A 25032-nucleotide genomic window follows, 5' to 3' on the forward strand; every position below is an offset into this window, starting at 1 on the left:
ACGTGGAGTTATCATGCCAAATTTCATCCTGATCCGTGCACTTTTACTATAGCTATATCAGTTTTTGTGAAATTGCATGTTTAGTGAAATGAAATCATTGGTGGTCATTTTGTCCCACTTCTCCCTAATAGAAAAATCTATAATTTTACAAAATATCTTATTTTACATGACAGAACAAACAAGAACAAAGATGGGGTTACGGCTCTCGTGAACTGACTCTTAAGGTGCACGTGATCTACAAAGGATGACGTCAGATTTTTCCAGACTTATGTCAAATAGGGCTTTGAGATGCAGCTTATCTACATGACACAAGGTCAAATTACTCCAGGGTGCTAAAACAGCACGGAAAATACCATTTGATTTTCTGCAGGGTATAAAGATACTCCAGATCTCACAATCGCAAACATATATGTGGAATAAAGTCAAATTACTCCAAAGCGTAGACACATATTGAAAAGTTCATTTGATGTCAAACAGCAGTTGAAACAGAAATTTTCTTCAGGGCGTAAAGATACTCCAGATCTCGCAAATATCTATGTGAAATAAGGTAAACTCCAGGGCTTTCATAAAACTTGCCATTTCCAACTTATATTCTTAAGGGCAGTCACATGTCTCTGAATAAGGTCAAATTAATCCAAGACGTTGATACATTCATTATTTATTTAGTTGGTGTTACATCAATTGATTTGATGAAACCTCGTTAACGATGTTACGCAAATTCACTCGGTCCATGGCTGTGTCCCTCCAACTTCGATTTTGGCCCACGCTCTCCAGATGTTGTTGTACCTGATCAAGCCACCTCGCTCGCTGTGTTCCCTCCCCCCTTTTATGCCAATCGGATTCGAAGCGAACACCATCTTTGCAGGATTGTTGTCCAGTAGTCTTGCAACATGCCCTGCCCAGCGCACCCTTCCGGCTTTCGCAACCTTCTGGCTACTGGGTTCGCCATAGAGTCTAGCAAGCTCGTGGTTCATTCTCCGCCGCCACACAACGTTCTCCTGAACACCACCAAAGATGGTCCTAAGCACCCGACGTTCGAACATTCCTAGTGCTTGCAGGTCCTCCTCCAGCATGGTCCATGCTTCATGAGCATAGAGGACTACCGGTCTTATTTGCGTTTTTACATGGTACATTTGGTGCAGAGGTGAATCTTTCTCGACCGCAGCTTCTTCTGGAGCCCATAGTAGGCGCGACTTCCACTGATGATGCGTCTCCGTATCAGCCGTTTCCAAGGATCCGAGGCAGACGAACTCATCAAAAGTACCCTCGTCTATCGTAACACTGCTTCCTAAGCGGGCTCTGTCGCGCTCGGTTCCGCCTATCAGCATGTTTTTGGTTTTGACGCATTCACCACCAGGCCGACTTTTGTCGTTTCAGGCGGGTGTACAGGTCTGTCACCGTTCCAAATGTTTTGCCGACAATATCCATATTATCCGCGAAGCAAACAAATTGGCTAGATATTGTGAAAATCGTACCTCGATTATTGAACCCGTCTCTCAGCATGACACCCTTCTAGCGCGATGTTGAACAGCAGGCACGCATCACCCTGTCGAAGTCCCCGGAGGGATTCGAACGCACTGGAATGTTCGCCCGAAATCTTCACGCTATTCTGCACACCGCCCATCGTTGCTCTTATTAGTCTTGTGAGCTTCACTATCATAAGCCGCTTTAAAATCGATGAACAGGTGATACGTTGGGACTTGGTATTCACGGCATTTCTGGAGGATTTGCCGTACAGTGAAGATTTGGTCCGTCGTCGAGCGGCTATTGATGAAACCAGCTTGATAACTTGCCACGAACTTATGTCTTCTTCTTTCTGGCGTTACGTCCCAACTGGGACATAGCCTGCTTATCAGATTAGTGTTCTTATGACCACTTCCACAGTTATTAACTGAGAGTTTTCTTTGCCGATTGACCATTTTTGCATGTGTATATCGTATGGCAGGTAAGAAGATACTTATATGCCCTGAGAATCGAGAAAATTTCCTTTACGAAAAGATCCTCGACCAGTGGAATTCGAACCCACGACCCTCAGCATGGTCATGCTGAATAGCTGCGCGTTTACCGCTACGGCTATCTGGGCCCCGCCAACTTATTTGCTATTGGTAATTGACGACGGAAGATAATCTGGAATAGCACTTTGTAAGCGACGTTCAAGATAGTGATCGCACGATAGTTTTCTCATTTCAGTTTTTCGCCCTTCATGTAGATGGTGCATATGACCCCTTTGCTTCCACTCCTCCGGAAGCTGTTTCGTTTCCTAGATTCTGACAATCAGCCGGCGCAGATAGGCGGCCAACCTCTCTGGGCCAATTTTCATGAGTTCAGCTCCAATACCATCCTTACCAGCGGCCTTGTTGTTCTTGAACTGGTTGATGGCATCCTTAACTTCCCCTAATGTGGCGCAGTGCTGACGTAGTCACCTCCTCCACTGTCGTGACCCTTTGCGCCTGTGTTTGTAACCGTTCGACAAATTCGAGGTTAGTTAACTGGCGATTTAAGCGCCACTCTCGCAATTGGAGAGACCGCCGATCGATTTGATTTGCCCGACTTTTTTACCTCAGGGGTACTCGAACGGTCGCTGGCTCAAATTTGAAAAAAGAAACGCAATCTCTGAAAGGTGAAATATCTGCCACAACACGCTCAATCCCGCCTTAGACTCGTTCAATCCACTAAACTGAAGAACTTAAAACCTTTTGAGGGAAATCGAAGCAGCAACCTGAAATAAAAACTCGCAATTGAAGTGACCTTCCTTACAATTGCACTAAACGGAACGCAACTAAACCAAAAACTACTCGATTTTCTATTAATTACAAATTCAGCAATTTATTCGGTTTCGGGTTGGGTTTGGATTGAGGAAATACTCTAGAGCAGGGGTTTTCAGCCTTTTCGGCTCGCGGAGCGCTTTTTGAAATAAAATTGTTGCGCAGAGCACCTGTTCGTCATCACCAGTCCGTTTGATATTTGGAATTTTTTACATGCTTAAATCGACTCTAAATTGCTGTGAAGTAATATTTATGTATGCCAATATTTTATTAGAGGAAGGATGAATCGAATCCAAAACAACAACAAAAATAAGGACACGAATTAGGAGAACTTTTGTTTAAGCTAAAAACTTGATTGAGTCGTCACTTGCTGTTGGTGACTAATCGATCAAGTTTTCAACATAAGCGGATGTTCAGTACTACAGAATTGTGCTCGATTCACCTATACCTTCATTTTGATTTTATTTTGAACTTCTAAAATGATTTGTTTTATTTGATTGAGCAAGTAGTTTCATTTCAGACTTAAACTGTGAAAATGAGGCATCTAAATGAAAATATATTTGGTTTATCGTCGAATATTTCAAACTTCATGGCTTGAAAATTGCAGAAATGCTCTCGAACAACTGAACGAGTTTCAGGTTGTTGTGGTTGTTCAGCACGCTCGGAAATATTCAAAAATTTTGAATAACCTCGTGAAATATTCTTAATTTTGTATCACGGTATAAAATATCAGATTGTTTTCGACGAAGATAAGTATCTCGACAAAAATTTCACATCCTAAAAGTATCTAAGTATTCTGTCAGGGAAAATTGGATTTCTTCCACTTTAAGAGTTGTTTTCTATCCAATTCAAGAAACCCCAAATTTTCTGCTAAAACTATCCCACAAAAAATGTGTGAGAAAATGTTCCCCGACGAAATATTTTTAAAGAGAAGTGTGGCATCGGCTTAGACTGCCGAACATATGTAAGTTCCCCTATATATGCGTTCAATAATGATAGATTATGACACCGTGTATAAAACTCGTAAAAACTGTGTTTCATCATTCACCAGAACGTCGAAAACATAATAAGGTGAAGATGAAAGAATGAATGAACGAACCACCACTAAATTTCAAAAGCACAAATCTAGAGAACAAAACAGTTAACTTATTATCTTAAATAAATATTCGATCGATTGGTCGCAGCTATCTAGTTACTAATCTATAAAATAAGTACTCTTGAAAATTAAAATAAAATAGTATTTTTAAACAATATGTTTAGATACTTCAAGACATTGATACAAATTTTCAAAACTGTCGCGGAGCACCTGCAAAGGCTTCGCGGAGCACCAAGTGCTCCGCGGAGCACGATGTGAAAACCGCTGCTCTAGAGCATGGCCATGTCTACAACTACCACATACCTGCGCAGGGTTTTCCTTCGTCGACGACTCAAAACTGCCAGGAACCTCGGCGATGGCGGCAAGAACCTTCGTACGATGGCGGCGAAGGGGACCGTTTTGCCGTCGCTGCAGGAATGGCGTGCAGCGCGATGAGCCCGTGCAAGTATGGCCGAACTAAATATGCGAAGTGGCTGGCGGCTGGACGGATGGCCTCCGATTTTCTCCAGAGAGCTTCTGCTTCGACGGAGTGTCGTGCGACCCGGGGATGATCTTCTTCCTCCGGTTTAGAGCCAACGTACCTCCGTACGGCCTCGCGTATGGCGCTCTGACCGTACGTGATGAAATTAACTCCTCCTCTTTGGTTCTGATCCGGAACGTGATGCGCAATTGGCGCCGTAGTTCACGATCCGCGCTCTCGTTTAGCTTGGTCCGGGGTTGTAGCGTTGGTGGACCGTCTACGACGATTAATTAGCGATCTTCGGGGAATTTTCGCTCTTTTTTGAAAGGCGAAATACCACGCTCCGTTTGACTACCTCGAAGGGCGGGCCTTGGCAGTTGCACGGACTCGAAACAAACGTCCTCGGACGGAAATGGTGGCCCGAAACGTCACGGGACCGTATTCGACTTCTGTCGACACTCCAGCCTGTACCCGAAAAGCGCAGGGCGCTAGAAAGTCCAACGCGAAATTTATATTAAAAACTAAATTATGAAAATTGAGTTCGGTTAAATTACCTTTTTGAGTCACAATTATAAATTAAAAAGAAAAGTTCGCGTTCGTCGGACACACCGACTCCGAAACGTTTAACTTAGATAACAAACAGAACAAAATTAAGAACAAAGTACAAACGAAAAATCACTTCAATCACATTCAATACCTTTTAGCTATCACGAATCTAAATTAGCTTTAAAATTGAACCACGAACTTCTGAACACCAGCCGTTGAAGAAGCGAAATGATCGAGTCTACTTCTTTGGAGCAGGCAAGAAACCTGCTCACATAAAGAGCCTATTCCTTCAAAAATTGCGCCCAAATAAAATTTGATATGGCGGACTTTGTGCCTTCGATAAACGAACATGGTAAGACGAAAATAAACACTAAAAAGGTTTGCATATCACTACACATATCCCATACTGGGTGACGTCAATTTAGTACATTTAGTCTAGACACAAACCTTATCGACACCATATGTAACATTGAGCTCAACCAAATTCAAATTCAAATGATTTTGCTTAAAGAGATAAAAACGTCAAAAGTTCACAAACTTTTTTATTGATTTTTTAACGAAAAAACGTAAAACGTTATATGTTCTCCGTGCCATTCAGGTGTTCATCGTAGTGCTGCTTCCACCTTTCAATCACCTCACGTCCATCCGTCCGTCAAGATACTTCCGTCCGTCAAGATACTTCCGTCCTTATCTCTACACATTTCGGCTCGCGGCACGAAGCCTTTTCGGGATGCGTTAGGCTTCTCGTGAAACTTTCGCGTTTCTTGTGAACGATGCAGCTTCTCCGCTTCTTCCAGGCGGTGCTTTTTGTCCCGGAATAGGCGGGCTTGCTGCTTTCGTTTCCTTATATACCGCTCCACGTTTTGTCGCGTTCCTTGCTGCAGCATTGCAGCCCGTGTTGCATCCTTCTCCTCCAAAACCTGCCTACATTCTTCGTCGAACCAATCGTTACCTGTCCTCCCTTCCACGTACTCGACGATGCTCTCGGCTGCGTTGTTGATGGCTGCTTTGCTCCAGCAGTCCTCAAGAAGGGCTTCGTCCAGCTCGCCCTCTTCCGGCAACGCTAACTCGACATGCTGCGCTTATGCTGTGGCGACGTTCGGTTGACAGATAGTTTTGGACGCAGTTTCACCAACACTTGATAGTCGGTTATATCGGAGAAGTGCCGTCCATCGATCAAAACGTTTGCCGATTGTTCTTGTCCGTATCCTCTCGTTGACGTTCCTGTGCTGGTGTATTTTTAAGTTTGACATGCAGAGCCTGACACCAACCCCCTAGATTTCCGGAGGACCATTTCCCACCAAATGTTCGGAGAGCCATAGTGCGCAGTTTAGCTTAGAGTCCTTCTCTGGCACTCGGACGATGATCAACCGCTCCTAACATGGAGTACAGGCGCTCAAGATTTGTAGAAGCAACCCCCCCCTTTCCCTGTCAGCATACGACCAAAGCTCCCACCGGGATTGGTTACCAGATCTTCCCTAAGGTTACTCGTACCCCGGCCAGTACCACGAGGAGGTAGGGATAAGAGTTGCTGGCAATAGGCTAAGGGCCACACAATGGGGTCTATTTCATTGAGAATATAAAATAAAAAGGAGCAGTTGTGCGAACACATTCATGAATATATGCTTAATTTGGACAAATGATCCACTAACCCCACTGTACCTTACTCCAATTTAATTATGAAGTGCTACTGAGAAATCTAGTTTTCAAAAGTAACACTAAAAATAGTTCGACAGACTTAACGAGAAAGACAATTACACAAAACAAATCACATCACAGTCAAGATGACTCATCCTAGCTAATCCACCTCATCTCTATTCCTCAACAGGCATCACACCCAGCTACTTTGCACCGGGCGCTCCGTACCACTTAGGAAGTCATTTGTCACAAACTAGTCCTCCCACGACACAGGTAAGTTCAATTATCTCGATGCTCGACTCTGGTTTCCCCTATATCCATTCAGAAGCCTATGTGCTTCTTTTTATAATTTCCTAAAGCAATTTGTTACCGGCGCACATCTGGGGCATTGCGTACGAACCTCGGCCTATTTTCCCACGCTACCGCACTTTTCAGCAGCATTTTGCTCAACACCCTTGCACCCAACAAGGGCGATAATCTAGTTTCTTCGAAATCAAATTGCTTGTTGCGTCGACGGCTTAGAGCAGAGTTTCCCAAACAGTGGTTCGTGAACCATAAGGGGCCATATAGACTACTTCGGGGTCAAAACGCAGCAATTTGTGTCGTTTATCTTGTTCGATGAATAAATGTACGCAGGTGGGCCATCATTTTGTTCGAAATGTCTTTTTCAAAAAGTTCACTGATAGAAGAAAGCAGCTAGAAGCTTTGGCAGTATTTTTGTCCGGTATTAAAATTTGTACAACCTTGCCATTTTTTCAGGTTGATGAGCTGGTGTTCCTCAAAGCAGGCATATGGGACCAAAATTATACAATATTTTCACATCTGGCTTACCTCAAGGATGTCAAAAATCTTTGTTTCCGCAATGCGACCGCTTTGGGAACCACCTGCATAGAGGATCGTCGCGCCCAACAAAGCGAGTCACGCGTTCCGTTTGTTCGGGCGGGTTTTGTCTCAAGAGGATAATTGGATTGGCCTCGTCTCTTTGGCAGACTCAATCCATTTCGGAAAATCTCATCAAAATCAACAAAAATTAGCTTTGTACATTGGTTCATTCAAAGATTTGTGAACCCTAACGTAAGGACAGGCGGGTTAGGTCATGACGAGACGATCATTCCGACGCTTTCCCAGTCAGACATATAGACATCATCAGTGTGAATCGAAAGATCTTGATCTCATCGCTTCTGTTAGATTTCGGTTGTTTGGCTGTTGGAAGCTGTCACAATCCAATATAATGTGTGATTTGTCATTATGCAGCACTCCACACGTTTTGTTGTACGATTGGTTGTGCTGCTGCTGCTGCTGCCGTTGGTTGGTGTCTTTGGGTGAAGGAGTTGAGTGGGGCTTCCTCGTAGCAGTCCGTAAGTAGGCAGATATGGTGGTGGCGTTAAATCGAATGACACATTCTTCTTGTCTCCGTTTGTGTCTCTGTCACTCTCCGCATTCTTCGTAGTAAATGATGGAAGCTAATTTTCGAAACGCTGCTGTGACAGGAAATGAGCGATTTGTCATAAATGTTGAGTGAGTGGAGTGATATTTCGGTAAGGTAGCTTGATTTTTCTCATTTGAATTTTAAATGGCGCTGGAGAACATCTGCACCATTCGGAATAAGTATCAATATTAATGTAACTTATTATTACAAATTGTTCACAAAACTTCATGTTGTCATAAAAATCCGACTTTTTCTATTCAGCGTCAATTTATGACATCTACGTATCAAAATATATGCTCGAAATAGATTAAACACACACCAGTGCTGTACCTACTGTTACCTGATTTTGACATTTTGAATCTTCAAGGATCAAAAGCTTGTTCTTAAGACAAAGTTTTGATTATCTGGTAATAAGTAGATACAGCCATTTTATATATCTGTTACATCTGGCTTGAATGCCCTCAATGTGATTTCTGAAAGTTAAATTTTTATCTAGCATGAACCCTATATACTTAACTTCTTCTGACCAATTTCGAGCGTACCGTGGAATCAATTTCGTATGTATCGTGGAACCCCTTCTCACAGTGATAACATGTCTAGTTTAAGGTTTTAAATAAAGAGGTTTTGATTAAAAGTGGATTATTATAAGTTGAGTTTTGGAAGCATTAGGAGAAATCTTCAATTTTTGCAAGTATGAAGAAAACAACATCCAAACTTTTTTTGCCATCTACTACACATGAAACGCACGTCCTTTGGTGGAGAGGCCTGTGTCATTCGCAAATAAAGATTTTTGTCATACCTGATGTAACTCGAGTAAGTCAGATGTGGAAATAATGAGGAACACCAGCTCTTACAGGAAGTCGTTCGGACTTAGTGTTCTGATAATTAACCTGAAGTGTGCGGTTCGACAGATAACTTTGGATTATTCTAACAATGTATGTTGGAATTTTTTTTTATTTATTTTACGATCAAGCCGTCATGCCAAACACTGTTGAACGTGTCTAAAGACCAGTAGAATAGCCTTCAGATTTGTTGGAACGAATCAAATTTATAACACGTAAAATTTGATGAGTGGTCGAATGTCCATGTTGGAATTCATACTGTTCATTGACTAAAATTGAATTTTCGTTGATGTGGATCAAATGATCTCTTGAAGAGGTTTACTGATGAAGGAAAGCATGCTGATTGGCCGACAGCCAAAAGCTTCTGCAGGTTTAATGTCCGGTTCTAAAAACATTAGTTAAACATATTAACTAAGAATGATAATCTACTCTCTGGAAGTTTCTTGATGAGGATGTAAAAATTCCATCACCGCCAGGGGCTTTCATATACTCAGGCTTGATAATTCTCCTCAACATCATCAGAGTTCGGTGACATACTCTAGAGCAGCGTGCTTCCAGTGCCTCTTTGCGAGGGAGCCAAAAAATGCTAAGCAGCGAGGCAACGAAAAATGAGCGAGGAAGATGCAGCACAAAAAAAACCGAGTGAAATTCCATCAAAAAAGGGTGCTCTCACAACTCCCCGAGGACTGTCTGTTCGGGCGGCAGAGTTCGAGAGTTCGTTTGAAGTGTGAGTGATGGTGAGCATCGCAACGAGAGAGAGAGAGAGTGTCTGAAAAAATCCTCGCATTTTTCTGCACTCTCACTCGAATAGCTTGAGGATCTGTGTTGAAAATTTTGAGTTTATTTTTTTCTCCTCAGAAAAACGGCAAAATCGCCTCCTCTTTGCCTCGCAGAGGAGTTTCTATCAAGCCTGCATATACTTGATTTTTTTAATAGTTGTTCTTATTCCTTCCAAAACAGTTTTCGAGAAATTTTCTCGAACGTTTTCTTGATTGAGCATGTTTTCGAAATCCTGAGCAACATGATTTTCATTTGGACTAGTGAGTCCTTAATTAAATTGCACATTTTCGAACTGCAAAGTAAGTTTTTGAGCTTTCTAACAGTTAGTAAGTAATAATTTGTTTTCTTCTTTCAATGTCGGATTTGGCTTCTGAGGTTTTTACAAAATTTTAGATTATTTCCAAAAGGGCTTGGAGTCAGGGTTCAAATGAGATTTTTTATTTCCCAAAATGGTGACGGTTAATGATTTTCGATATAGAAATTTGACGTTTCTATTACTATTACGTTTCGTGATGTACATTCAGTAACATATATGCCAAGACATTGAAATACAGAGCCAAAATTGTAGATCATAAATTAGGTCTTCAATGGAAAAAAATGAAAAAACAAATACTGATTGCAAAAATGTAGGTACGAGGTAAACTAATATGAATAATATCAATGAATTATTCGCAGTCTCCTCTACACATTTTCAAAACGAACAAACCAAACAAATAATCAAGTACTTTGGGAGTGATTTTTTTTTTGAGTTGGTGTCTCGGAGACATATATTGGTTTTATTGCTCTTGAATATGATGATAATAGTGCGGTTCAAATTTTTAACACATAAGTGGCGCTGCGATACAAACAATTTTATTTCATGTCCTAGAGCTTCTGTTTCCTTGTCAAAGTTATAAAACGTGAAAAATACTACTTGTTGTCAAAAATATCAAAGTTCCAGGACTTCAAATAACATAGTTTTGGTACAAAAATGTAAAAGTTACTAAATTACAGTTTTTTGTGCCATTTACGTCAATTTTGTGAAATGTTTCATTCTAAACACCATACGTAAGTAAAATTCGATATCTTGCATGTGTTGTATGGAAAAGCTTTTTTTTTTTAAATTCTCAATTGGTCTGCGTTAAGTCCGAATGGACTTAGTGCAGAAAGGGTTTATATTTCTTTTTGATATTTCTTAACTCTTGAAAATCTTGGTCTAATATATCCATATATTTTTGTGTAACCTTCAAACATCATAATATGTGGTAATAAAAATGGAAGAGAACATGATCCAAACCTTTAAAAGAACAATTCTTAGACGGACTAGGTGCACTTGGTCCATTCTGATTGAACCAAAGAACACCGTTCAGTAATTTAGTTTACACTGACTGAACAGTTTCTTGGAAAACAATCATTTATTGTTTGCATGGTCGAACTGGGTTCATGTCTCTAAGATAAACAGATAACCAACATCCATCGACATCAGTATCGTAAATTCTTTGTAATCCATATCTTTAATTCCGATATAAGTGACATTACAGTAGCTTAGAATCTAAAAGTTTCTTGGGTCAATGCTTTTTGACACTTGGTTCACTGTGCACTATGGGCGGTTTCCATATAGACTGGCGGCCAAAAATATTTTTATCATATCATGTCGTATTTATGAGTTTTGTGATACAAATTTGATGTTTTATTTTAAAAAACAAGTTTTCAAGAATAACTTTTGAAAAGGGCTTATAGCGAATTAATATGTTTTGTACTAATGACGCACATAAGCCATTTATGCGATTAACGTTGTGCAAACCATTATAAATGTTAGATCTTACATAGAAATGAAGATATGAATGATTTAGCGATATTCATTTTTTTCTCTGAATTATTATTTAGCTGTTTAATAGAAAATGGTTAAAAATATTAGAAAAATTGAAAAACCCTAAATTAAAAAAGTGCAAATTTGTGCAGCTAAATTCTTCACGATCCTTTAGTTTACACCTCAAAGTAACCTTGGTAATAAATTTTAGCCTGGGACAACTTGGGACAAAAAAGTATGGGATGTGTAAAGTTTCGATATAAAATCAAATATATTGTTTTCAGTACACTCCCCGCATTTTTCCGACCTAAAGTAAGAATTTTTATTTCATTTTATTTTTCTTAGATAGCTTTTTGAATAAGCTTTTGGATAGTGTATAAAGATCTGTATAAAATATTACGATTATGCAGTATATTGTATTCAATGTGTATCTTGTGTTTGCACTGAATTCTTCATTTTTCTTAAAAACTCTAACTTGGACATACTGTATCAATTTAAATATAAAAGATCTTGCCCTGATATTCCAGGAATAACCTAATAGAAGGGTTTACTATGGAATGATGTACAAGAAAAACCTATCAGAACAAGTCATTTTTTCGATTATTGGCCACCTGATCGCCCATAGTGCTCTGACTGCACAGAAATTATTGCAATTTCTAACTAAGTGTCCAAATATGATAAATGACCAGAAATCAAAATCAGATGTTTTGATTTACGTAATATTAATGATTGATCGAATTGATGCATTTGAAGAAAACCATTCCATGCCGAAAAATCTGACACACTACTTGAAGTGTCTTACATTTTCTCGAATTCCTCAGCGCGCTGATTGTTTTCATTGTCATGATATAGAGCAGTTGGTTCACTCAACTGCATACTTTTTTATTTATCGATTTTATTTTATCATCCAAATACCATACCGACCAATTGAAGAACCTAATTTTTGGACAAATTATTTCAAAACAAATTATTGTCAATATCACTTTACTCAAATTTTTACTAATTTTTGCATAGTTTGATAAATATGTATTCAAAATAATGTTCAATGTTTCTTGTCATCATTATACAACAAGATTTGACGGGTAGAAATCAGAATCCAAAATCATGAATATGCACCCAGATATCATGATTCCAGTGTGTTTTCATCTTATGAAAATGCACCATGATTTGGACTCACGATATCATGAGTCAGATTGTCGTAACGCGACACAAGTTGCAGCTGAGTGCTCGAAATTATGCATGAATGCTCGAAAATCATGATTCGAAAATTATTTCGCGCATCCATTTCGGATCTATTTATATTTCTGTCAGTCAACCCGATAAAATGAAAACAAAAAAAAAATGCTTTAGCAAGATTCGAATCAAGAACTTCTGATTGAGAGCCACGTACTTTACCACAGTACCAATCTATGGGTGATCCAATGATCCAATGATGGGTGATCGATGCGAATGACTTGCAGCAAAGTGCACCGCTTTGTGTTGTCGCTCTTGATGTTACGTTTATGAAGAATCATGATTTGTCTCCAGGAACCATGATTTGTCATCCTGACATCATGGCCCAATCAATTTATGAATTTCATGACTTGTAAATCATGGTGTGGGAATCAAATTTTTATCCGTGTTGAATGGATTGTGTTCAAAGTTTTTTTTGCTCCTAATACTTAGTACCGACAAATATCAAGCGTAATTTCCAACTAAGCGATCGGTTTTGTAATCGTGCAAGTAAAAAAAAACTGTATATTGAAAATATATCTTCCTTCAAAATTTGTTATAAAAATTACGAACAGGTGATTTTTTATAATTGTATCAATTTTAGAAACATGTTTCAGAAGATATAAACGTATTTCATTGGAAATATGTCAAATAATGGAAAAATAGCACCGTGGTAAAGTATAAAAAAGGAACAGACATGAGAACTATAGCAAGTTGATAAGATGGATTTAACGTTTGTGGTATGTTGCAAATTACTTTTCGATACAGTAATTAACCTCAGTGTTTGAAATAGTAATCAAAACATTAGGTTTTACAAAAGTTCTGAAAACAGATTGACTTCAGTGGGTTAAATATAATGAATCAATTGGAAATGTTCAAAGATAAAGGAAAAAAAATATAGACTAGGGTAGACAGAAGCTGTAAAACACTTATAATATTTAAAAAACATCTGAAAACGCTGGATCCTATATTTTTATGTCAAACGTCAGCTACTAATTGAACACCTTGGGAAAAATGTCCTCACATTCAAGAGTGCACATTAAAATAATTGCATAATTAACGTAATTGCATTAATGAAACCACCTTCGACTTTCCTCGCGCACTTACCCAGAACATGCACACAGTTAAACGGCGAAAAAACGACCGAGACTAACCGCGTAAATTGTAAAGCCTTCCGTCGTACCTCTTTCAAAAGACCAACTCGAGGCACCTTTTCTCCCAACACCACCGCCATTGAAAACATTTTTACTGTGAAATCAGCTATAATTGGAACCGATTATGATTAAGAGATTTCCCTCCTCATAATCGCTTCTTTTTTCTCACCTTCTCATTAAAATGGACCCGGAAAGCAGCACCTCAATCATCCACGGGAGAAAGAAACGGTTTTAAAACACTACCTTTGGGTTCGTTTGGAGTGAGTAGCAACTTTTCGAAACGCGTGGGTAAACAATCCTACACTGCACTGACTGTAGGGTGTCCCAGAAGATATGGACAAGACTTCAGCAAGACGACTTCGTTCTCTTGCATCCAATTCTTTACCTCATCAGGAATAGATTTGAAATTATTAAAATACCTAAAGTAAAGTATAGAAAACTTTAGTAATAACTGATACTCTGATTCTATTCTGATTTTTTTTTTATTTATTTCTATGTGATTCTGTGATTCTCGTTATCGAAGCCGTGCTCATACTTTCAGGGACACCCTATAGCAGTCGTGGGATAGATCGGGACCGTTGAATTGAGGCTCCACCGAAAGGGAATTTGGATTGATGATGAAGACATAGCACCGTCGAAGACGCGCGGAGAAACGGACTAGTGGGAACTTTTAAAATGATTACATGATTAATTTGATGATTTAACACTTTAACTGATTTCGAGTTTGGTCGGGTAATTTTCACTACAGATACGGTTCGGAAGGTGTGAAGTGATTGAAACACTGGATTGGTCGCGGTGATCAATTTGGGGATGCGATGTTATAGCAAAATATAGACTTACTGGTTGCTACTCTGTTATTGATAGGATTTGGTAGAAACAGACTCCTGGGTAAAAACTGCACTTCGATTCAAATCAATAATAATTCTCTGAAGGTGTCTGGGTTCGATTCCCGGTCTGTCCAAAACCTTTTCATAATGGAAATTTCCTTGACTACGCTGAGCATAGAGTATCATCGTACCCGCCACATGATATACGAATGCGAAAATGGCAACTTTGGCAAAGAAAGCTCTCAGTTAATAACTGTGGTAGCGCTCATAAGAACACTAAGCTGAGAAATAGGCTCTGTGCCAGTAGGGATGTCATGCCAAGAAGAATAATAAGCATTATACAAATTGTACCACAAAACCCTATTAACCGGACCATTTGTCACCTAAAATGCTCATCATGCAAAGCTTGCTTTGTCTTTTGTATCCACCCACTGACAGACAGACAGACAGTCGGACGGCTTGCGCCTGTTGCCGGCTTTGTTTCGGAATCTTCAGCACGCGGGTCGCGCTTGAAAGAAGGGGATCCGAACAAAGCGCAGAAACAAGAGCGCGAAAGGCAAATGTATAAATTTGAATAACAAGAAATAATAAATAACTTTCAATAAATAATAACCCAAATGAATGGAAATTATTATTATTGCTGTCCTTCTGCGGGTATTCTGCGCGTACAGAGCCAGACGGATGAGTGCTCTTGCTCGCATCGTCGTCCCCGACGAGAGTACTCTGACTGTCTCGTTAAGGTGTCCATTGTTGGGGTGTCATCTTTTTGTCATTTTTCCTGTCATGTTCCTCGCGCGTTTTCTTGTTTTTTTTTTCTTTTTGCGGTTGTTACTATAGCAATGTTGAAATTCTGCGGTTACTTTGATGCTTTGATGCGTTCCACTCGAACCTAAGTCAATGGAATGCCATTCGAATAACAAAATAACTAGTTAAAAGTGACTTTGGAGACTAAAATGAATGTCTTCAAAACTACTAGTATTGGTTTAAGAACTGTTTACAAAATGGGTAGAAAGAAAGTATACACTACAGGGTGATTACTAAATCCTGTCAGTAAAGTAAATGATCGTAGATAAAAGATGTATGTATGGATTTTAATTTCCAGTGTACATCCTGTTTTGCATATCTATAAAGTTTGTTTTGACAAAGTAAAGATTAAATCTTTTTTCATTTACCTTAGTTTTTAGCCATATGTGTTGTTTTAAAGGCATTGCACCTGGCACGCACGTTTTCCACAGATTTGTATTTTTAGTCCGCTGGAAAAATTGCCTGATTGAAACAGCATGTTACCACAATCTATAAGACTAACTAGGAAATAGCATAAGACTGATTATGGAAAATTTTAGCGAAAAAAATATGTCTTTTTTGGTTAAAATATATGCTTTTGAATAACGTTCGTGTTAACTGTAATGATTCTGAAACCACGCATTTGGCTAGAAATTGAGGTAAAAACATTAATATGTTATCTATGAATAGCGAAGATAAATGTTCTAGATGTCCAAAACTGGATATGCACTGGTAATTAAAGTTCATACAACCATATTTTTTCTATGATTACTTATTTTACTGACAGGATATAGTAATCACCCTGTATATTATGTACAATAAACGGTATTGCAGTCGGCTCTTCTAGCTTGTTATTCCGTACACACTCAATTGAGCTCGACTAATTCTCATCCTTTAACCGAGATATGCACAGCCAAGCGATCAGCCAATTAATTTTAAACGATACGTCTGCCAAAATTCAAGTTTGTTAAGGCGACACGGGAGACCGTGTTATTTTCCCTATCTTTTGTCTCACTCTAACAATCATCATCAAAACTTTGTGGAAGCAAATCTCGAGTTTTAGTGAACCGATGAAGCTGAAAATGTATTGGGTTGTGCACTACATATATAGAATCATAGTGATACATTTTTCGCATCGATAATTGGAGTGGTTCTCGAGATTTGCTTATTCAAATGGATAGGGTGATTATGATGACGTCCCGTGCGGCCTTAATAGGAGCACCTTTGGGTGCCGCTGACATTATACGCCACTTTTGCTGAGATGTCGGCAAACGAACTTTAACCGTGATTTGCACAGCTGAGATCGACATTTTGATATAAGTGTGAGCGTAATTTTCTAGTTTTCGTGAAAAAAATGAATATTTAATAAATTCTTAACAGTTCAATGGTCGCGCTGTTCTGTTTTGTTCTAGAAAGGTGAAAAAACCTCACTTTTTGTACAGAGCATCATGGAAATGCTTTTGTCGGTGGTCCACAGTGACGACTAGAAGGTTCAAAACTTATTTGCTCTATATCTTTGGTCCCTAGTGATTTCGGGTAAAAAATTACCTACACTACCTATCGCCCTCAAAAATCAATTGTGTATGTATCCCGTATATCTACGATGTGGTGTCACTAAACTGTTCAACAACAACGTTAAGCTACAATCACTACATATATAATACATTTTTAACACATTTTAGCTGATAATCGTTGAGGGTGCGCTTGTTAACTCGCACCAAGTTCACTTGTACCGCAACGAAAAGCCGTTGAACACGAGCAACATTTTTGTTTTTGTTATTTTTAATTATCTGACAATGGTAACTAGATTATAAATTAATGTAAAATGATCGGCTGTTTTCATGGTGAAAGTATAAATTTAAAATAAAAATTTTAACATTCAGTTTTGTTTTTAATTATAAAATATTCTCAGAGGGTCCTGATTTTGATTCATCACGGTACAACGGTTCAAATTTCATGAGTTTTTCATTCTGATTTACAAGAGCATCAACATAAGACTGTTCTTCTTGTTTCAGGCGTTACGCACCATCGGGATAGTGCCTGCTTCTCAGCTTAATGCTCTTATGAGAACTTCTACATTTATTCACTGAGAGCTTTCTTTGTTGATTAACCGTTTTGGCATTTGTATACCCGAGCAAAGCCCAACAGGCAGTGCTTCGGAAAGCCCAAGCAAGACGATTCGTTTTCGAAACGCCGAGAGTTTGTTTTTGTTTTCCGTTTTCACGCGTTTTGCTGGACAATGCTTTGGCGAGCCCATGCAAGACAGTTCGTTTTCGGGACGCCGAGAAGTTTTCGCGGTTCGCGTTGTGTGAGTGCGAAAAGATATTCGTGTTCAGTCGAGAATGGATTGCCAACTGGTGCGCTCGTTTCATGCATGTGATAACACCTTTTTCAATGACAGCGTAACTTTTATGTAATATTCAAACAAACTGGGTATGGTTTGTCACTACAAGTGTCGGCATTATTCCTGTTTCACATAATTTAAAGTATAAACATATATCTTTCTCTTTTCACCATTACTAATAACATCTTTTGAATGCTTCGACATTATGAATGTTGACGTATTTTTTCTAATCTTCTACCAAAAACTACTCGAGACATAAATGTAAAACTAGCTCTAAGCATAAGCCGTATTTTTCCTCCTTAGCCATGGATCGCATCACTGACCAAAGGTGAGTCCCAGTTCCCCCCTCACTAATGAACACCCTTCCCGTGGTGGTTGTAGAGATGCAAAGGTATTATCGGTCTGTAGAAGCAACAATCATTACACCCTAACATTCCTTCCCCATCCCAACTGACTGTACTGGGACTTGGCCGGCGCTTTATTGATAAATAATATTAAATCTGCTAAAATTGCACTTCAAGAATAAACGGAAACTCCCATTCCTTATGCATTTGGATCGAAGTGCAATTCTTACCAGTTCCGATCAATCACGGAGTAGCAACCATTGACATGTACAGTCAGTCTATGCTATGCTATGTATACCGAGCAAAAACCAACATTAAAAAGAAAGCAAGCATATTTTGATATCAACTTGTCATTGAAATATTCGATGTCGTACCCAAGATATATTGAATACAGGTACAGCAATCTAAGCAGTCAGTGGATGCGGGGAGTCATGGACAGCAGGGGGAGGAACATGACAGCTGGCGACTCGGCGAGCTGGCGAGTTTGTTGATGCAATTCTCCCCTCCGATGGTTGCTATCGTTTCCATAGTGTTTATTATTACGGTTTGAAAATTGAAAATGAGTAGAAAATTTCTGGACACAAACGACAGTTTGAGAGTACAGGTACCAAATAAATGTGTTTCTTAGATAAGTTTAACACATAATTTCAGTTGTTCCGTTTCAGGATGCCGTTATTCATCAATGAGATCCAATATTGGAAACCAATTAAATTGCCCATTTTAAAGTGAAAACATATGGTTTGTGTAACATATCTCAAGACTGCTCTGCCTACATTTTTGTCTTGATAAGGTCAGTTTCAGCTGTGGATAATATTATGTATAGCAGAATAATAACTGAATTTGTCGATTTTAGACTCTTCTTTACAGCGTGCATTTCAAAGATGGGAATTGAATCGAACAAAGCTTTTGATATCATGGAGGATGGTGTTATTTCTACGATTTTAAATTTATATTAATATGTTTATGTTTGGAGAGAAATAAACTAGAAGATTCTGGTATTGTGTTAATTACTACATTCTTCAAAGGCAAGAAGTTGATAAAAGATCTTTCATCCATCTATGTTCTTTTTCGCAGTACAATCGACAAAAGTACAGCTATAAAACCATTTATTTCCATTTAAATCGCATGCGCCTTTTCCAACTGTAATTCTCAAATTATCACCGTCACCAACAATTTGCCTTTGTTTTTACGGGTAAACTGGTTCAAACCCATTTCGGGTTTTCTTTGGATAAATGTCGTCACCGGTTAACATAAAGTTTGACACTTGGTTGTTGAATGACGTTTTCGAAACGAAATAAAAAATGAGGGGAAAAGGTTGCTAGGAACTCAAGGCTCGCTAGCCTGATGGAGCAACATAAACTCGCCAGCTGTCAGATTGTTTCCCAAAATGGCGGATTGTGCTAAATGACACATTGAATTACCTTCCTTCTAGATACCTTGGTCGTACCGTTTTGATTCATATTACGGACAGCTTCAAATTCCAGACACTCTACTTTGTATGGGAAACATTTCACGCAAAATGTTTCAGTTTTTGCTGTTCAAAAGTTCTCAATTTCAAGGCTCGTTTTAGTAAACTTTTTCCATAATTATCTTTGAAAATTTATAATGCCCAACTAGCTAAGATGTCTATTGGTGGTTTAACGATTTCGATTGATGATTTGACTGTTCCATTAATCATTATCATGAGCTGTCCGGAATTTGATTCAAAGTGTCCGGAATATGAGGCAAAAGTGAGGAAGCGTCCGGAATAAGAATCATGAAAAGGCCACACATTTTGATTTATTTAAAATTATTGAAGTTGCGGAAGCGTATTCTTCACCCACCGTTCGAAAGTAAAGGGCTTCCGACGCTCGATAGCGCTAAGGAATCATACAGAATGATTTATTTTGTATGCTCTATGCTGGGTTATATTTCCCGGTTGTAGGACAAAAGGTCGAAGGACAGAAGGTCGAATGGCAAAATGTCGAAGGACAAAAGGTCGAATGGACAAAAGGTCCAATGGACAAAAGGTCGAATGGACAAAAGGTCCAAATTGTACCGTTGAAAGGATTACCGTACACTCAGTTGCTAACATTTTCCTTCTTTTAAATGATAGCTGTTCTTAAGAACTACAATTTGAAGCAATAATTTATATTAATGCTTTTATTTTCCAAACAAAAGATTCATTTTCTGAATGTCGGTTGTTATTATTTTGATACTCCAAAGCATAAATTAATTATTATTAGCTTTTTATTTGATACATTTTCAATAGAGATTTGTCCTTCTTTGAAACATTGGCTGTTCTTTTGTAGTTATACATCATAGTGATTTTATACTGTTGTAGACACTTGTATCGACGATTATTCCTTCTTATATTGATTGTTTGTTCTTCATAGATTTCACTTTTACATCTTGCCTGTATTTTTTTCAATTGAAATGTTGCCTTCTTATAAATATCTACTGTTCTTCAAGCTTTACAGTGTTTATGAGCATTTCAATGAGGCTCTGCACTGTTTTGATTTCGTATGGAGTTTTGACGTTTACTGGCCTTGTTGTTTACTTATTTCATGAAAAAGCGGAAGAGAGGGAATTATTTGTGTGCAGAGCCCCATAGCATTTCTAACAAAGGATTTTCCCTATTTTTAAGTTTTGCTGTTTTAGGGCTATGCATTAGTGTTTTATCTGACTGTTGGTTTCGACTGATTTAAATTAGCATCAGGGAAAATAATCATCCTTTTTCTGGAATTAGGTCCCAACTAGGGTAGAATCTGCTTCTCAGCTACACTAGCATTTATTGAAAGCTTTTCTGATAATTTGATCATTTTTGCATTTGTGCATCATGCTTTTTATTAGGAGATGATCTGCAACACAAACCGTTAGAAGATAATTCAAGGAATGCAGGTGTGATGTCGCACCACCGACGATCTGAAATGTACCCATGGAATGGAGGTTTACAGAAAACACATACCGTTTTGACTCATATTCGGAACACTTAAGGCCAACAGTGACTACAAATGCATCTGAATGGCATAAATTAGATGATATTTGTGTAAATTTTCATTTCTTCGCAAAGTCTAACTATTAGCTATTGGGTGTACCGATAATAATGTTGATTTAATTAGTTTTAGTATTGTTTTTACGTAAAAGTATGGACAACATTTTGATTCAAATGCCGAACACTGTGTTAATTCTGTCTCATATTCCGAACACCTTGATTCAAATTCCGAACAGCGCGAATAAATCGTATTGAAATGAATAATTTCGCAAGTAAATTTATCTGAGCTTGTTCTACTGGTCTCAAACTAGACAATCACCACTACTAATTACATTGGGGACGTCAAAATTAAATTACACTTGACTGCCATTTCCTTGTTATTTGGTGGCATATTTCAGCGAAACATTTCAACCGGATCGCCATACAAAAACCGAGTGTTCGGAATATGAGTCTGTTCGGAATTTGAGACAAAACGGTACATTACTCTTGGACTCAGACTCATTTCTCTTTCGAGCCACCTGATGGGTTTTTTTTTTCTTTTTTTGTTGGGAAGGTTAAGCCACTGCGTCCATTGGATTGAACTTTTGTGGCATGTCCCTTTTTACTATTCGCATCATTGAAGGAACTAAAACTGTCCACCATGAATCAAGTGAACAGCTTAAGCACTTTGACGCGTCTTTTCCCAGTCAGGCAAAATAGAGTTAATAAAACCCACAACCTTACTGGGATTTCCAGTCCAAATTTCACTTAGTGGTAAATAACCCCCGTTTAGAAATTTGGATCTGCGCTTGTATAATGCACTACAACTGCAGAGCAGGTGTTCCGAGGTTTCGCGTTCCATGTTACAGAAACGACAGATATCATTCTGAACCTGACCAATATTCTTTAAATGATATCTACTCGGACAGTGTCCAGTTAATAGGCCAATGTATATACAAAGAACTCTCTTGTTGAGCTCTAAGAGTCTTTTCGTGATAGTTTCATTTGGAACTAAAAATCTTTTAGATTGATTACACCTTGTAGTGACCATCCAATTGGTCATCACCCTTTGTCGTTCCCAGCTTTTTAGTTCCATATTTAGTGCACAGTACGATATGCCACAGAATGGCTCCGGTCCAATGAACTGTGTATTTGAACCCTGTTTAGCAAGCTCGTCTGCCTTTTCATTTCCTACAATGCCATTGTGTCCCGGAACCCAATACAAACAAGTAGAGTTTTCTTTGCACACCTTTCGCAATGAGAGAATGCATTCCCAGACAAGTCTTGATGAACATTTATATGCGCCCAATGCCTTCAACGCAGCTTGACTATCAGAAAAAATACAGATATTTGCATGTCTGTATTTTCTCTTAAGACAAATATTAGCGCATTCTAGTATGGCAAAAATCTCCGCTTGGAATACTGTTGGATAGCTTCCCATCGCCACGGAGACATTTGTCCCAGGGCCGTAGATTCCTGCTCCAGTTTGTGTCCCAATTTTTAAGCCATCTGTGAAGAATTTTATGGAGCCTTGACGAACATTGGGACCTCCAACATCCCAATCCGTACGCGTCGTATCGCATACATTGTAAGGGATATCAGAATTGTCCACAGTTTTCATCCAGTCCTCATGCATAGTCATCACTGGCCCACAATGGATATGTTGTGAAATATTCAAGTGCCCAACAAGATCACCTGATTTGAACTTATTTAATCTATTAAGCCTTAGAAAACTCTTCTCCGCTTCTAATTGTACAAATTCGTACAACGGTAGCAGACGAAGAATAGCATCTAATGCTTTTGACGGAGTGCTTTGCATCGCTCCCGTTATACCGTTAACCTGATGGGTTTACTACGAGGAGAGGCTATTTCATATAGCACTTTAACATATGCAGCAGAAAAAGCCTAGGCAAACTGCTTCTCCTAGCCGCCTTGAACATTGTTACAGGGAACCAGCCTCCGCAGAGCGAACCCTCTGCTCTGCAGTCAACTCATGGCGGCACACCATAGGTATAATTCGAGTATAATCTGAATGACAGCCGCAGTTACTGCATTCCAGCACTTGACATCCCAACGCATAGCACATTGAGTGGCATGCACCTCGATGCACTTAGAGTTACATTATTACCAGGAGAACATAAATTATCTAACGAGTCTCCAACCAAACCGCCTTTCAACGCATCAGAATCGTAGTGTGCTGCGCTGGGTTCACAAAAATTCTGAAAGCGCGCGCTGCTCAGTGCTACTCTCGCCATCGGTATCCAAGTTGTAAAACAACTGCTCAGTAACGAAGAGTCTCTACAGCTATTTTTACCTTGTTATGCAGGTGTATAGATGGTCTACATGATACGGTCGAAGACACGCGATGCGGAAGCTACAATTTCGATTCTCGTTTTAAAATTTTGTCTTCACATCTATTATTGTGCTGGCACGTGCTGTTTTTTAACAACGCATGTAACGAAGCGCATGAGACGCATTGAGAAATTACCCTAAAAAAGCGAGGAACACCAAGGTCTCAAAATATACAGTGCACGGGTGAACACGAAAGGAATGTGGCTCTGGCACATAAGGCTACATCACGTACACAGTAACTCTGGATGCACTACGACCTGAAAAGTCAAACAAAATTTCACCCCGAAAAGATCGTTGGCCAGCTGAAATTGAACCTCCCTTAGTATGGTCTTTCTGAAAATATGCACGTTTTCTTCGCGTCTATTTTAGCTGTAGCGCTTGTGATAACTTGCTTTTTTATCTCAAAAGTATAGCCTTTTGTTCTTCCTAAATTGTTGCCCATTCGACCTTCTGTCATTCGACCTTTTGTCATTCGACCTTTTGTCCTTCGACCTTTTGTCCTTCGACCTTTTGTTATAGATTCATATTTCCCTGAGTCCTTAAGTGCCCGTAATATGAATCAAAACGGTATTTTGTTTTTGTTCTGCTATAATTTTAAAATTTTGTTAATGTTTTCATTTAAAAAAATATAAATTAATTCGTGCTGTGTATAAACACTAGACTGGCCCTTAAAAAAATGTTGTAAAACTCAACGGGGCACCCCCTAGATACCGGCCTTAGTATAGTATCAAGTGGTGTTTTTGACATTCTGGGTTCAATTGAACGCGATCAACAATTTTCCTGAACCAAAAAGAAGATGATGTGCAATTCCCCATATGATTGAGCTGAAAATTCTATGTTAACTTCAACTCAACTGCGCCAATTAATAGATCGACCAAACGAACTGAAGTTTTCAGGAAGTCTCCCTCTAACCTTCAGGAATCATCCTGAGGGGTGCCTCATAAGATAAAACTTTATTTTGTTCCCATACTGAGCTGGGCCAGTCTAATAAACACTATGAGAATATGAAAATGAAGCATTAATTTGTCGCAGACTCGTTTCAAAATCAATCGAAAATATGTATATCTCAATGAGTTCACAATTTACTTTCCATGAAAGCAAAAATAGTTTTCAATTTGATTTCATGAGAACATTTTTTTGCTTTGAGTTTTGATATTTTAACTGTTTAAACGACCAATATGACAACAAACTAAGTTATCAAAATTCACGACATAATAACATCAAAATAAGTTCTCAATAGGATCTCAAACTTTGCTTGGATATCTTGTGACAGGTACGAGGACACTCAATGCTATGGGAAGTCAAGAACATCTTGCTGAAAAGTTGCGCGTTTAGCGCTACTGCTATATGGGTTTATTCACAAATTTCATACGAAAATGGCCTTTTTTGACACCCACCCACCCCCTCGTAACGCTTTTTATATGAATGTTCTACGAATTTTGTATGAGCTGTAACATTTCTAGAAAACCCACCCACCCCCTTCAGCGTTATGAAATTTGTGGGCTCTTAACGCTGACGAATTTTAACCTGTTATTGAAAACGCATTTTTTTCATCTTCTATCAAAAGAGACACTTCTAGAGATTTCTTCTGAAATCCCTTGGAAGATTCCTCCAGGGATTTTACCAGATATTCCTCCAAGATAATCTTCATCGCAATCTGTACAATAATACAGTGATTCCTGGGATACATCCAAGAATTCTTCTGGGACTCCACCAGC

The 25032-nt window shown here is 38.9% G+C and overlaps 1 protein-coding gene and 1 long non-coding RNA gene across 4 annotated transcripts in view; both read left to right on the forward strand.

The window, feature by feature from the left end:
* The window catches only part of LOC110678644 (SOX domain-containing protein dichaete), a 243563-nt gene that overhangs the window by 167884 nt on the left and 50647 nt on the right, over window positions 1-25032 (forward strand). For all 3 annotated transcript variants that reach the window (XM_021851781.1, XM_021851779.1, XM_021851780.1), the window contains exon 5: window positions 6696-6778. In XM_021851781.1, the coding sequence (XP_021707473.1) occupies window positions 6696-6778 (83 nt within the window). The remainder of the gene's footprint in view (window positions 1-6695; window positions 6779-25032) is intronic.
* Window positions 18463-18947, forward strand: LOC110678646. Its single transcript, XR_002501804.1, has 3 exons — window positions 18463-18613; window positions 18675-18799; window positions 18863-18947. It is a non-coding gene; the product is annotated as an uncharacterized LOC110678646 (long non-coding RNA).

Source organism: Aedes aegypti, chromosome 3, assembly GCF_002204515.2.
Source record: "Aedes aegypti strain LVP_AGWG chromosome 3, AaegL5.0 Primary Assembly, whole genome shotgun sequence".
Lineage (NCBI taxonomy): Eukaryota > Metazoa > Arthropoda > Insecta > Diptera > Culicidae > Aedes > Aedes aegypti.